The sequence below is a fragment of the Bradysia coprophila genome, unplaced genomic scaffold (genome assembly GCF_014529535.1).
Source record: "Bradysia coprophila strain Holo2 unplaced genomic scaffold, BU_Bcop_v1 contig_350, whole genome shotgun sequence".
Lineage (NCBI taxonomy): Eukaryota > Metazoa > Arthropoda > Insecta > Diptera > Sciaridae > Bradysia > Bradysia coprophila.
The window spans coordinates 2,697,140-2,709,754 of NW_023503608.1; the positions used below are offsets into that span (position 1 = coordinate 2,697,140).

The 12,615-nt window shown below is 36.0% G+C and overlaps 3 protein-coding genes across 9 annotated transcripts in view; 1 reads left to right on the forward strand and 2 right to left on the reverse strand.

Annotated features, from left to right (window-relative positions):
* Positions 1 to 2,999: 2,999 nt before the first annotated feature.
* Positions 3,000 to 3,887, reverse strand: LOC119081084 (serine/threonine-protein kinase RIO3-like). Its single transcript, XM_037189826.1, has one exon. It carries the CDS (start codon positions 3,885 to 3,887, stop codon positions 3,000 to 3,002), a length of 888 nt encoding a protein of 295 aa, XP_037045721.1.
* Positions 3,888 to 6,796: 2,909 nt separating this feature from the next.
* LOC119080183 (probable medium-chain specific acyl-CoA dehydrogenase, mitochondrial) lies at positions 6,797 to 8,836 on the reverse strand. The gene is made up of 5 exons (XM_037188413.1): positions 8,688 to 8,836; positions 7,945 to 8,301; positions 7,565 to 7,885; positions 7,176 to 7,506; positions 6,797 to 7,117 (listed from the first exon to the last, which is right to left on the reverse strand). The coding sequence occupies exons 1-5, from the start codon at positions 8,694 to 8,696 to the stop codon at positions 6,885 to 6,887; spliced, it is 1,251 nt and encodes a 416-aa protein (XP_037044308.1). The 5' UTR covers positions 8,697 to 8,836; the 3' UTR covers positions 6,797 to 6,884.
* A 2,067-nt stretch (positions 8,837 to 10,903) lies between these two features.
* LOC119080184 (nuclear hormone receptor FTZ-F1) overlaps positions 10,904 to 12,615 on the forward strand; it is a 51,018-nt gene continuing 49,306 nt past the window's right edge. For 2 of the 7 annotated variants that reach the window (XM_037188415.1, XM_037188414.1), the window contains exon 1: positions 10,904 to 11,777. In XM_037188415.1, coding sequence (XP_037044310.1) covers positions 11,324 to 11,777 — 454 coding nt within the window. In that variant the 5' untranslated portion in view covers positions 10,904 to 11,323. The remainder of the gene's footprint in view (positions 11,778 to 12,615) is intronic. The other 5 variants (XM_037188417.1, XM_037188418.1, XM_037188416.1 and 2 more) reach the window with 4 other exon arrangements.

Here is a 12,615-nt window from a genome sequence, read left to right on the forward strand (position 1 = left end):
ACTAACTTTGTGGCTCGCAACACAATTTTTCTGGGGTGTATTATACGTGGAACGAAAGAGGGTAAGTCCAGCTACAACACCCTATAGTCAGTTCCGCGGAAAAGTTCTGTTGCAAGCCAGCAGCACTGTCCAAACATTCACCATTTTTTGAGTCATAAGTCCAGAACGGGTGGCTGTACTTACCGATGATTATACTCGTTTTGAAGGTCTGCCAGAGGCCTATATTCCTACAACATTTCACATTTTAGAAAGATTTCTATCTCGAGCTATCACCGAAAAACTGTTTTCACGACCAATTGACATGCTATTACTTTCACGTGTTCACTCCGAAAATGGGAAACTAACAGAAAAAGTAAAAGATCCCTATTTCTCAGAATTGAAAGACGATTCAAACGAGCTATAGCTTGCCCGAATCGCTGAGCCGTTGTTTAGAAATTGGTTCAAGTTTTGGCGATATCACTCTTAATCAACTTCGGTATCAACGATTAATAAAATCGAGAAATGACATTTTATATTCCTTGCAATGTGGTAAGCATGGCGCTAAGGTATAAAAAATTAGGTAGTGATATAGATCAAACGAGTTGTATGGTGCCAATGCTGTGAACTTTTGAGTGTCTTGGTATAGTGCAGCTCATGTGATAATAAACTATTTTTTATACAATTCGACAATATTTCTGATCCAGGAGTTGTTGTGGCTTGTAGAGTTTGTAAATGATTCCACACAAAATTTGTTTAGCCAATGAAGGTCTCGATTTTTGTTACTATTTCATTCTTGTTGCGAGAACGTGCCTAACAAAAACTCAGAAAATAAAAATCTAGATTTTCATTTGTTCAACGAATCTATTACAAACCACAACAAATCCCAAATCAGAACACATGTCTAATTTTGTTTATCTAGTTTAGTTTTTAGCTGTAAAACAAAACTCGAACTTCCATGTAAGATATTTGACTTTTCTTATTAGAATACTCATTTCTTTCTCACTTCGTTCGGGCTAGCTACAACATGCGAAAAAGCCTTAAACACGCTGGCCAAGACCTCAAATGTCCAAATCACCAATGAAAGTATACTCTATAGGTATAGTCTAATGTCAAAATTTGTATGGAGCGGAGGAAATAGCGATTTCATATAAAGAAATTCACAATGTTGGTTTGTTTACGTGGACTATCGCGGCATAAGCAACAAGAGAAAAACAAAATTGTTTGCAATATTTCGCTCTTCTTATTCAGAGCTTCTTCAGGCTGTAATTGTTTTTCTCTTGTTGTTTATGTCGCGATAGTCCACGCATGTAAACAAACCAACATTTCGATTAACCGACAAAGAAACCTACCAACTACTATAAAGAAACTCAACTCTCAGTGATTTTCATTGAAAAGCGAGTTTGTTTATATGAAATCGCTATTTCCTCCGGCTTGTATGGACAGACCATACCTGGCTTGTACATTCATTGCAAATCACCACAAAAAGGTATTTAAAAAAATTTAAAAATTTTGAAAATCGAGACCCCGTATGACACTATATCATATTCAAAAAATGAAGTGCGCAAATCTATACTATTTTTTCTAGATCTGTAGTAGCAAGATTTATTAATATTTCGACATTACAGCAGATACAAAATATTATATCTGCACATACCTGCGAATAAGCAACACATCCTTGGTGTATTTCCATTAATTTGACATGTTTTTACCAAGGTAAATATAGTGATATTGCCCCGCACATCTGATTCGGTTATAGACTGTTATGATCAGAGCGAGAAAACCGAAGACTAGTTATTATAACTTGCCTTGGGGTACTTGTCAAAGTATTTGCTTCTCTTTCAACGTGGTACGTTGAGAGCGAGAGGACAGAAGACCAGTTTATTTTAACTTGCCTTGGGATACTTGTCAAAATATCTTCTTCTCTTTCATCATAACACTCTATGTATGGCATGGCATAACCTCCTCACTATATTTACCTTGGTTTTTACTTCTTGTTTGAAAAATCTTGACGTTTCCTTGTTATGTTGGTCAGCTTGTTAGGAAATACCCTAAATATGTATAGTTATATGAGGTATAGTCGGTATAGTCATATACGTTTATGTGGGTATCAGTTATGTATGTTTTCTACAGTTGAGAAAGGTCAGTTAGGTGAGTAAACAGTCAACTACTGTTTTTGTTTCCATAGAGTTTGGTCTGCTTGAAATGACTTTTGCACTGTGAATTTGCATTAAAGGAGGACGCGAGAAAAAAAAGGTCGCTCATCCTGATCCGAATGTGTGGTAGTACACAATACAGTAAAATGGAAGAATAATTAGGCAAAAGAAATCAGGGAAAAGTTTATGCCAGATTTTATTTTTTGACCTATATAATTTTAACAGAGCATTTGTTGTGGTCTTTCGGACGCCTTGATATTCAGATAAAATCCAGGATTTACACATTTTTAAGAATAGCCTACCAAGAACGTTTTGGAATTGAATGCCGGCCAGGTGACAAAAATTAGATCAGGATGCCCTTCTACACCAAAATAGGTATAATTCATATTCAGGTTGTCGGATTAGCTCAAATAAAGGTATAATTCACCACTATGATCGATGCATTAGAATACTTTTAATTCCATGTATCAAAACCTTGTTTAATGGTGATAACTAACAATACATTAGTGTGACTTCCTGACTCTTGAATCATCCTCCTGGCTTAAGAACCTGATGATTTTAAACGTTTGTATCGGATTATTCGTTTTTTTTTCGGATTAATAATAATAATAATTCTTGCGGTTACCACTAATAAAATATTTTCAAGGGACGGACGGCGATACGAAAGCTATACTTGTCTTAGCTAAATCTAATTGAAATTGTTTTCGTATAGCTGTCGATGAGAGATGTTATGCCACCCTTCACCTTAAATTTTAATAGAAAAAAATTGCAGATTGTTTTCAGTCTTTGTTCTTTAATATGTAAGTATCATTAACACAGTGCTTCGATATTATCACATTGATTCCTTCCATAAAAATTTGTGTTCCTTCAACTGTAACTACTTTGGCCCGTGTACATTATCGAGAAGAATGATCGTTTCCTTGTCATACCCCTCATAACTTCAATCGTATCCCAGTAATGGTTTCCAGCATATTTCATGAATCCATCTTCAGCTTGTTTGAGATTCAAACCGTGTTGGCAAAAGAAATCGATAACATGCTTCAAGTTAGCCCTGTAAAACGCTAATCCATGTAAAGATACATTTGTTGAGCAATCATACGCAGTCGGTCCACCGTATCCAACTCTCCACCACTTCCCGTTTTGATACAAATAATTAGACGGATGGAATGGTCGATTTTTCAATTTACACCAAAACTGAATGATTTCATCGTAGACCGTAACAATATTCCTACGGTTCGAGCGCAAAACATCTGTTAGAGTCGGTGCTGGTTCACCGTCATTTCCAATCATCGATGTTACTAAGATATGTCCAGTTTGTAGTAGAAATGTGGGCTGATTATCGCCTGACTCGACGTATTTATCGTTTTGATGACGCTCAACATTTGCTCGTTGCCATAGTTCCTCTTTGGTGCCGTTTATCGGAATTTTAATTATGACATCACCGGTGCTTAGTAATGGAAAAATTCGATGTGTCTGATTCGCTTTTCCACTGAGAATAAGCGATTTCTTTTTACGAAATAAAATCTTGTCCACTGATATGAGGTATCCTTTGGATATGAGTTTCGCCAGCAACGATTGGTCGGATTTTGGTATTGCAAGTTCATAGAGTCTTTCGAGTGCCTTGGATTTGTTATCTTGATCAGCACCATTGATTTTTTCTATTTCCTTCCTGGTTTTCTTTGGACGATCTCTTTTTTTACTTTCCACAAATACGTGGTTGTCCATCCAATGGTCTGCACCGGAACAGTCTACCATTTTAATAATTTTATTTCGTAAACACTGGAACACACTCGACACACTCCAATCAAAGTATTATTTCTAATGTTTATTCGCCGAATATTTTGTTGCAACTGATATGTTTATATCCACAGAGTGTTGTCTAATATTAACATACGCTTTACGTGTTGTGATGAAATCGTTTCAGTTTCTTTCGTTGTGTGTTTACCATCGAAACCGGGTATAATAAATGGATGAATCATTTTTGTAATATTTATTTACTAACACCGCTTTTGAGGAGTGTATCTCGACATGGAAGTTACAGTGGTATTGATTAGCATGCACAGGTGTAAAATTATCTTTTCTATTGAAATGTATTGACTGCATGTACTGAAATATTGAGTAAGGTAAAGATTATCCTGTTTGCGTCATATGAGAAATGCTTTTTTTGTTGCGGACCTTCATAAATGGAAAATGTATCGTTCTCAAGATATAGTATATGGTTCAACTATTCTGAGAATACTGAAAACACTTTTCGATCTTTTGCCTTAAAATTAATTCATTTACAACCAAGCATAGCCTAATTTTTCAATTAAACTCTTAAAAATTCCATAAAATTCTTAAAAAATTCAAAATTTCTTTTTTCAGGAATAAAGCCAGTCATCGTAAAAAGTAAAAGTAGAAACAAACTCTACAGCTCACTAATTACGTAATAAAAAGTAGGGTTTTTTTAACCTGTTACAGACGGTAAGCATATGACCAGTATTATTATCTGGTCTATTACTACCATCGATCAAAGTATTTTTAATCGGTTGATTTCAAATCTTGTACTTCAATTTATTTACCATGCATTTTACTATATAAAGGACCGTATTACCAACAGCTTGTCATTATTTTTATTGTCGTTATCGATAACAGATGAATATTGAATATGACGATTTGATTTTACTGAAAATTCTTCTGAATTATATCACGGCAGAGTAAAAGTAACCCTGGCAGGAGCGGCTCATTATGGAAACGTCGTATGAGGGACCTAATCCTTTGTATGAAAATGAACTCAAAACATAGGCCTACTAGATTATTCAGGTCCCTAGTCAAACAAGCGCTCCTGCCTGGGTTACTTTTACTCTGCCGTGATTATATTAAATAATGAACTTCTTTGAATCTGGACCCATTGTTCCGAAAGTTTCACGGAAGTATGAGTTTTAAAGCACAGGCTTTGTGAGTTCTTTGGTGGGTTTAATGTTTTTTCTAACAAAGTAAAAGCTAAAGGGTCAAACAACGCACTTCGCAAAAGTGGTACTCTAAATAGGGTACTGAAACTTGACAGTGCTACATACAAAATTTTACATTGTAAAAAGAGTGGGGATAAAATTTCATAGAAAATAGTACTCTATTTGGCAGTTGTCATTAATAGTTCTTTTGCTTGAAGTGCGTTGGTTGAATACGTTTTACAGCTTCGTTCACAGACGATTATTTAACAGAAATCAATATCTAAGAATTCAACATCTTGAATACAATTGTTTGATCAATAAAGTAATGACCAATAGTATCTCTAGCAAACTCTCTGAAGAAATCGAACTAGGCGGTATATAGTTATTTATCTACCAAGGTAGGTATGAAGGTATTTTTTCGCACTAGATGTCGATTGTCGACCCGAGGCGAAGCCGAGGTCGACAAGACGTCAAGGGCGAAAAAATACCGGCATACCTACCGTGGTAGATACAACGTTTTTCGCAATTTCGGGCCATAATCACCTTTCCAATGCAAAACATGTCCTACATTTTGTTCTAAAATTCTTGTGTATACAGAAATTCATTTAAACGATCAAGAAGGCTGCATTATAATACACATTGCAATGTGTATTATATTCGCTGTTTTGTGCTCAAAAACCTTTTGGTGTCGGGGGTTCGATTTCTGGTCAATGCAAGATTTTTATTTATAAAAATTTAGCCTTCGTTGAAGGTAATAGGTTCTTTAGCGTGCGAAAAAAAAGTTGATAATGCACTGCGTGCGAAAAAAAGTTCATATTGCGCTGTGTCCGGGAATACAGTGAAATAAATACCTTCAAAACGACATTAAATGGATGCATGGAAAGGTGATGATTATGGACCGGAATTGCGAAAACTAGTTTAAGAAACTGTGCTCCTTAATAAGACTAATAAAACGAAGTGTGTCTTTCCTTTTTTTGCTAGATAGAATATTGTAATGACCCAATAATTACACTGCTGACGTTCTTGTCGTCTTTGAAGCATAAGAGAAATTATGGTAGGCATTTCGAAAATTAAGATAATTTCAACTATTTTGACCAGGTGGGACGCCTGTTTTTCAATTTGTGAGGATGGTTCGTCAACCTGCTTTTATTAACAATTTTTCTAACAATTGAAAACTTATCATTTCGGAATTATCTGATTGTGTAGAACACGGTCATTTGGAATCTAGAGTTTACTCGACAGTGCGTAGTCGTATAGTATACGGTGCGGAGATTAGATAAACTCAGATAAAGCGAACCTAAAGCACAGCTTGGAGTCTAAACTTCGGACTCTGCTCTACGTTATAACATTTATCACGAATTTGTTGCACAGTAAAGTAAAAATGATTAGTAAAATATGGAGGCATACTGGCATGATCGATAGAGAACTCTTGACCTGCCTGTGGTAGTCTGGCCAAGTAGTTTATCCGCTTTTATCCGTATTGTTAAATCATTTTATTGGAGGCTGTCGATATTATTACTTCGCTATTCTGATTACAGTTGAAACAACAGAAAGCAAAGTAATATTTTTAGAAAAGGCAGACTGCGTTTTGTGATCTTTAATTTCGTTTGTTTCAATTATCGTCCATGATTTAAGTCAAAATCTTTTACATCATTTGTTTTAGCATTCCTTTTGACTCAACAGAGATCATTTTTTGTCGTTGTTGACGATCACAGACGATTAGAAATTCTGTACACTCCATTTTGTATAAAAATTTATTTAAATTTGTGCAACCACTTTTGACATCTCTTTGTGACTCATTAGAAAAAATAAATTCGAAAAGTTAAATTCTTGACTTCGCATCGTCCAAAACCTGACGCGAAATAATCATCCGTTGAATTTGTGACGTTCCCTCATAGATCTGATATATTTTTGCATCTCTCATCAGTTTTTCCACTGGATACTCTGAATTGAAACCATTGCCGCCAAATATTTGAACCGCATCCGACGCATTTTTGTTCGCTACATCGGATGCATATAACTTAGCAATGGATGCGTAAAAACTGTTTCGACGACCTAAAAGTTGGGTGAAGTTCTTAAATTGTTTTCTGGGTTTTTATAGTAAGTTCCTCACCTTGATCAACCTCCCATGCCGACAAATAATAAGCCAGTCTTGCGGTCTCTACCCCTATAGCCATATCAGCGAGCATATTCGAAACTGATTGATGCTGAGCAATTGGAACTCCGAAAGTTTTCCGCTCCAATGAATACTTCAACGCTTCGTCCAATGCACGTTGCGCTAGACCGACAGCACCAGCTGCAACCGGAGGTCTCGTTTTATCAAATGTACCCATTGCTATTTTAAAACCACCGCCTTCTGCACCCAAAACATTTTCCTTGGGTATTCGGACATCTTCGAATGTTATGCCACGAGTATCACTGGCTCGTTGGCCCATATTTATTTCCTGGTGAACATGGAAATCATAATCGCAATCAATTTTAATCGACTTTTCGATGCAATACCTTTCGTCCAGGTGTTACTCCGGGCCAATCTCTTTCAACAATGAACCCAGTGAATGCCTTTCCGGCCGGTGCCTTTGGATCTGGATCAGTACGAGCCAACAAGAAATACCAATTAGCAACACCACCGTTTGTGATCCACATCTTTTGGCCATTCAAAATGTATTCGTCTCCTTTGCGTACGGCCCTCGTTTTGACTCCATTCACATCAGATCCGGCTCCCGGTTCAGTAACAGCGTAAGCAGCTACTAGAGGCTCCTCAAGAAGTCGTCCTAAATACTTCTTCTGTTGTTCTTTGTTTCCGGACAAAATCACCGGCATTTGCTATGTAAAAGTAAAATGAAAATTAATTCGAGATTGACTTCGATTTACAATTCAGTTACCCCTAATCCACTAGCTTCCATCGCTGTTTTCACACCCGCGCATCCATAAGCCAATTCTTCTGCAATTACACATCCGGTTAAAACGCTCATATCCATTCCGCCGATGTCTGCTGGTATGTGCCCGTTGAGTAATCCCAGTGCGTGCGATTTTTTCATAATGTCCCATGGATATTCACCAGTCTGATCAAGTTTGGCAGCAACTGGAATTACTTCTTCTTTCACAAATTTTCTGGCGACTGCCTGCATTTCCAGTTGTTCTTCGGTCAGACTGAAGCATGGTCCAGTTGAACTGGCCTCAGTACTTTTCGAGAAACTACGGATGTTGGACATCCGGCAAATCGAACTTAGGTGCCTTAACTGTAAAGGTAAAATTTCAAAACATAAATAGCTTCATGCATCAGTGTACATTATTTGTAGTAGAAATCGTGGCATTTTACTAAATATTACATACAACAGGCGTATCTTCAATTTAGTATTAAAAATGTAATCACTGATCTCGTAAGAGAGATAATTTTTTGTCAAGCGCCATAGCCCCTTGATATGAAAAAAGTATCTTCAAATCAACACTCTATATTTATGACGACCACTGAGTGTAACCGACTTTTGGACTCTGAACCTCAAATGAATGAGGCCGCAATAAAATTCGTGCATTTTAATTAAACTAAAGGGAACACATCGCAAATGCAAACAACAAGGAAGGAATTGCAGTGATTTTCTTTTTGAAATCTTAAAACATTTCCTACCTTCAGCATGATTGCCTATAATCTATAACTAAATGATACTTAAGAAAAAGAAAATAAATTCTTATTGAAAACAACAGAGAACCAATTTTATATGGCCGTATACAGGTAGTGAAAGACTGAAACTGAATTAAACAAAAATCAAAATAATCTTTCATCTGTATGCTATAATATAGCATTGCTATATGGATGTTAAGTATGTGGGTCTTGTCTGACTGTCAAAATCATTATGCATACGAAAGAGTTTCTATAATAGATGTGCGTTCTGGTACAATTTACGATTTTACCGATAAAATGTAGCGAAAAAGTGAAAAATTTTATGCGTAGTTTCCTAATTTCTTGATATAGATTTGTTTCTAACCAAGGTTACTTAGCAGATATGTGTCTTTAATTTTAATCGTAAAGAATCAGCAAGTTATGTGCTATTGACAACGACGACAAGTATATGCAATTCGTTCAGGTTCTCTTATTACAACAATGACAAAAATGTTGAAGTATCAAAAACGGAGATACTTGACACAAACGAAGTAACAGGGTAATTATTATTATTATTATTACTGTTTCAAGGCTGTTTTTTAGTTTCCTAAACGTCATCCACAGATACATAACCAAAAATATTTTTGATTATTATATAGACGTGGTGGTCATAGTGGTCACAAAAGCGTTGATGTATCTTCGTAACGTTTTGTAAAAATGATTTTTGACATGCCAAAAACAAACGGGAACATCCAGCCGAGAACCAAAACCTCAACGCTCTTGTGAAGATTTCGTCAACAATAATTTTTTCTATAGACCAGATAGATCAGAACGAGAATTCCGAATCCAAACCGCAGAAGACCCTATTTGGCCCAAAAGCACATAAAATTACCTTGCAAATGATACCCCACACGACCATGTACGTTTTGTGTACCTCGAGAAATTTCTGTAAGAACAGTGCAAGTCTTCGGTTGAAAACATTAACCGCACATATTTCCCTATTCGGCTCAACAGTTCGGCTCAAACCTTTCAAATGACACCCCACATGACCCTGTGTGACTGGAGAAATTTTTGTAAGAAAAGTGCAAGATTTCGGTTTTTGATCACCTTTCACCCAGCCAACACAAGCTTCGAAGAATTTTTTGGAAAGTGATTTTGACTTCTAGAGTCAACTGGAAAATGCTTTCGATTTCGGTAGGCTGTTTTCACAACCCTGCTTCTAGCATGAACATAGAAAATATTCGGAGGCTGATGAAATCACAGTAGGCACTGCGTTTCTGTTGTACAGATAGATGACTTGCTTTCGTTGTATGAGTTAAAACATACAATACTAAGCGGTAGCTCGTATCACTAAAGCCTCCAAATTTGACAATTGTCAATTCAGTGTTCATGCTAGTAGCAGTGCTGTGCTGGTTTTCAAAAGAATCAATCTTAATAATAACTTGCCATGGCTATTGTCCGAAAGCAAGTTAAAATAACTGGTCTCAATTACATTTCCTTCTCTATCATCATAACCGTATATATGATCGTTTCGGGGTGAAACCAATGAACGTCAACACAAGGTATGGTCGAATGTCAAACTTTGTATGTAGCGGAGGACATAGCGATTTCATATAAAAAAACTCACCTCTCTCTGGTTTGTATGGTTTGTATTATACCTGGTTTATACTTTCATTCGGTGAAACGGGTAAAATTAAGGAATAAATTTGCGTATGGCTCAATTTTAAGTGTAGATTTCCACGATTTCCACCCAACAAAAAGTACTCCGTGAGAGAGCAAGCTGTCAAGTAAACAAAGCAAAAAATGAAAAAATATAATTTTGCCTCTCACACGTAGCACTTTTTTGGTAAGTGGAAATTAAGCATTAACATTGGATGATTTAGTCTTTGATAGGCGAAGAAAAATCACTTGTTGGTCATTTACATGGTAATAATTCTCAAAGTTGTGGGTAACTCGTACCTGCTTAGAGAGAAGCTCTGTGGTGCTACCTTATATTTCAACAAAATTCTTTAAATTGAAACTTGAGCCAAGTAAATTCCACTCAATTTTTGTAATATTGTTTAAAAAATACATCGTACGCCATTAAAACAGACATAAAGTACAGACTGGTGACAAACATTAACACACCCAACAGAATTTTGTTCCATTTTTGAATTCAAACATTTGCCAAGAATCTGTTTGTATGGATCAACAGCAGACTTGCTGCATGAAACAGAAATGTAATGAAGAAGAAGAAAATGAAGAAGGTCGTGTTGAGTGTGTATGCAAGTTGTTTTTGTGTTAGTTAACTAATAACCTACCAACCTAGATTCGGAAAAAAACTTTTGATTTTCTTAAAATATTCTTTGCAATGTAAATAATTATTATAAGTCAATAAAAAATACATAAAGTGGTGGCAAAACATGTCGTTTTCGTGATAGAAATGGAGTTTATGTGAAAAATGACGTCGTAACTGTGCAAATCGAAAGTGTTTAGTACGGATATAGCAAAAATTGTGAGAAAAAAAACTACATGCACAAACACGTACATTTGAATCAATAGATTATCTAATTAGAGCATTCTAGCAAAACCAACAATCTAATTAGAATAAATTTGTTCGTTTTCATTCGGGTGTCAGAATTCTAATTAAATTATTTTTCATTTGTGACTCGAGAAAAAAAGTCATGAATCAAGTCAAACCAATGATGAATTCGCGTGGAAATTCGGTGATCAATAATTGTTCCATTTCGAACGACGTCGACAACAACAGCCTGTCTGTATCATTTCTAACTCCAATTAATTTGCTAACATCATCAAATCAGTCAACGCAAATTGTTTTTACTGAAACAACAGCTTCCATCTCCTCATCGTCGCGAGTCTCCCACCATCCACAACATGTATCGCATAATAGTAATGCTACGCTGAATATAAATGATATTGTTGCTTCGTCCAACAATGTCATAGTTCAAGCGAATGATATTAGCGTAGGTAATGGCACCGTGAGTGGTGTTGAGCAGCACTCACCTACGCTGATGGAACAAAAAGATGCGACTAGCACATCCGAAGGAAACATTCTTCATATCATCTCAACGGATCCGGAACAGAAAGGTTTGGAGGGTTTAGAGGATGAAACAGATGGTAAGTCACCCATTTTTTTAACCACAGAGTTTATTTAATCGAAGAAAACAATTAAGAAATTTATGCTGTTGCTGTTGTGCGAGAACATCTGTTGAAGTGGAAATTGAACAAAAATGGTGTTCAGTTGAGAAACTCATCGAAATGACTTGGATTAATGTGTGGTTGTTTCAAGACCATGTCTAATCCAAACGAAATTCTCATTGTATTCTTCGTGTTCTCTGTCCATTTTTTTTTCTTCTTCGTCTATTTCTCGAAAAACTAACCCATTCAATAGCAGCTAAGTTAACATTACATCATCATCACAGTGTATTATTGTACACAAAATGTTCCTTCGTCTAGCTATCATTATTTCGTTGTATTATATTGTATCCATGTGTGTATATGGTGTCGTGTGTGTCTTTACAATAACAACGATCGAAATATTATAAAACCCAAACCAATTCAACACGATTGAATGATGCATGCATAATCTAGCCAGAATTCATTCGAATATAACCATATCCGCTAATCTTTGATCATAGCCTTTTTCTCAATTCTTTGATTCTAAATTTTTTCCTTCTCGTTTTTTTCGTTTTTATTCTCAGCTACACCCCATTGTATCGTACGTACGCGTACATTATATTATAAATAAAATACCACCACATTCATATTGCATTTAGGTATAAACCATGTGAAACGAATTGAAAATCGCGAGTTTGGCATTCGTTCTTCTATTATATTATGAATCACTTATTGTACAAGCAAATTACTTTGCCTTTTCTCGTTGCTGGTGTGTAGTGTTCGCAGCTAATTTCGGTTTCGAATGCTGGTTCTTTGGTTATATTATTTGCTAAGGAGT